The 2,608-nt window shown below is 38.8% G+C and overlaps 1 protein-coding gene across 1 annotated transcript in view; it reads left to right on the top strand.

Annotated features, from left to right (window-relative positions):
* ZDHHC2 (zinc finger, DHHC-type containing 2) overlaps positions 1 to 1,506 on the top strand; it is a gene marked incomplete at its 5' end in the record, with an annotated part of 5,409 nt that extends 3,903 nt beyond the window's left edge. Inside the window, 2 exons of the mRNA XM_010179818.1 lie at positions 887 to 996; positions 1,427 to 1,506. Of these exons, the coding sequence (XP_010178120.1) occupies positions 887 to 996; positions 1,427 to 1,467 (151 nt within the window). The remainder of the gene's footprint in view (positions 1 to 886; positions 997 to 1,426) is intronic.
* Between the last annotated feature and the right edge of the window lie 1,102 nt (positions 1,507 to 2,608).

Raw genomic sequence — 2,608 nt, forward strand, 5'->3', positions numbered from 1 at the left:
CAGGTCCTGAGTTTTCCACACCTGCCTGACATCTGCTGTCAGCGACACTCTGTTGTGCATACATCCGAGACTGTTGGTCCATCTGCCTGTGACAGGGGTGCATGACTTTGCAAGGCTTTTGGGGTGGCCTGCTTCTTTGTATCTGGTGAAAGAAGCTTCACAGAAGGGAATCTCAGGTCTCAGCAGTTGTCCCAAAGCACAGGAAGCTGCATATTAAATACACATTTTGTTTCTACTGATAATAGGGTACATTTTCTTAATTCTTATCCTTCACAGACAGGACATCTTTAAAAGTATCTAGATGCTCTTTAAACTAAATAAATAGCTTTGTATTTCATATTTTAACTAATTGCAACAGTTATGTAACGAAGAGTGTGATAAGTAGAGTGTGATAGTAGACTTGAGTATGTGACTAAGAAATGATAATGGAATCATATTGACAATATTTTATTCATAAATACATTACAATTCAGCGAGCTGCTTATTAACTTTTTAAATCTTACCGCAGTGGTCCATAGTTTATATTAGGCAAGTGATTTTGGAGGTGTTCTCTCCACTATTTATCATGCAAGGTTTGTTGTAGTGGGAAAGAATATGGATAGAGTGCATTTGGAGCTGAAGTACATGTACTAATAGATAATAGCTGTCAACCTAAAAAACCAGACTGTTTCCTTGTTCTGTGCTAGGGAGTTGCTTTTTAGATTGCGCTTGCGTCTCTGACAACGACAATGTAATATATGTAATGATAAAAGTGTAGTGATTCATCAGCAAAGCAAGCAAGGTCATGCAGGGAAAATACTGTATATGACGAATTCTTTGTAATTTGTGTTAAGATAATACCATTTTTCTGCAGTTTACTGCAATGTTCTTTTTATTGGCATTACAGTGAGAACCACCTGTTTCCTGCAAAGCCCTTGCGTGATTCCCAGAGCCACCTTCTCACAGATACACCGTCTTGGTCAGAAACTACTGCAAAAGCTGAAAAGGGCAAAGTTGGTAAGGAATTGATTTATGCTGCAAGGATTTGTTTTGCAACAAACTAGCTTGGGTGGATATAGGGTAAAAATTGGTTTGTGTTCATGAACCAAAATTCACAAAGCCTATTTTAAAGGCATGTTTGTAGGAAGGTCCATGTATCAAGCTGCTGTGCCCTTGCCAGTTAAACCTGACCAAGAGATACTGAGAGCACTAACATCAGTGGGTGCTAATTATCTTTTAGGCTGAGCCTGATGATTCTTTTGGAGACAAACTGCCTATACCAGACTATGATGACACCTTGTTGCAACTAGTGAAAAGCCATGTATGGACACAGGGCAAGAATAGACCTGGAATGACATTAAGATGGATTGTTAATTAAAGGTTGTATTATCTGCCGATAGAGACAGGAGAGCTTTTCCTATGGAAATGTCATTTTTTGTCTTTAAAGGTATGAGCAATCCTGCATTAACCATGGAAAATGAAACCTAATTTCCCTTAAAAGAAACATCTGAATATATAAGGAAAGGTATGTTAATAGTCTTTGTATTTAATATGTTATTCCATGATTCCTTTACCACTGGAAGAATGCACAAAAGAAAATGCCTAAAGCAATTCCTGTCTGTTTTGTTTTCTTCAATTTATTTTTTTTTACCATGAGTAGTAGCACTTGAATTCATAGTTTTAAAATAAACCTCCTATTTCTCGATGTGTCATGTTTGTAAGATAGTTTAACCTTTATACTCATTGCTTTTAGGTAATACTCTGATTTTTTTTTTCCCTTTCTTTAGAAAGATAATGAAATTGTGACTATTCAGACTGTCCAGCAAATATTAATTAAACTAAGATTGAAAATGAAGTTAGTTGTTACAGGTCACAGATCTTAACTCAAAGATGGTAGCTCCGTCTGCTAAAGCAGGTTAAGGTCTGTCAGATCATGATGGAAAAATGATACATAATAATACATAAGCTATTAGCAGCTTCTTCTTCTGTGCCAGGTACTGAGCTGCATCCTATTTAATAATAAGAAAAAGTGCTGTCTACTGGAGACAAAAGGTGTCCATATGATTTCCTGAGCATTTAGTCATCTGTTACCAAAAAGAGCAGCAGTTTTGTTTGCTCTTTTCCTTGCACTGGAATCTTGCAACACAGACTTCTCAGAAGGCAGGTTAGAGAAACAGGCAGTAAATTCTGTTATGTACCTAAAAGGAGGAGGCCTTAATAATTGGGTTGGGGAGAATTAACGCGATAGATCATCATACTCACTTCAGTATCTGAAGACTCCACCAGAGCTTATGAAAATCAACTATTTAATATTTAAAGCTGGACAAAAAAAATTTACTCCCAACCCTAAGAATTTAGGGTTTGAGCTGTGCCCGGGTGGAGGAAGTCCTCTGTCTGGTGGCAGAGCTGAGGGAGGAGGTAACCAGGCTGAGAACCATTAGAGAGTGTGAGAAGGAGATAGATTACTGGTGTAACACCCTATCCTCCCTCTCGCAAGCTCAAGAGGAACATGTGGTCACCAAGGCTGTGGACCCCTCACCCTTTGTCTGTGAGGCTGAGGAGAAGCGCGATGAGGAATGGCAGCAGGTACCTCTCCGTCGTGGCAGGCGTGTTGCCCCCAACATAACAT

The sequence above is a fragment of the Mesitornis unicolor genome, unplaced genomic scaffold, assembly GCF_000695765.1.
Source record: "Mesitornis unicolor isolate BGI_N332 unplaced genomic scaffold, ASM69576v1 scaffold50842, whole genome shotgun sequence".
Lineage (NCBI taxonomy): Eukaryota > Metazoa > Chordata > Aves > Mesitornithiformes > Mesitornithidae > Mesitornis > Mesitornis unicolor.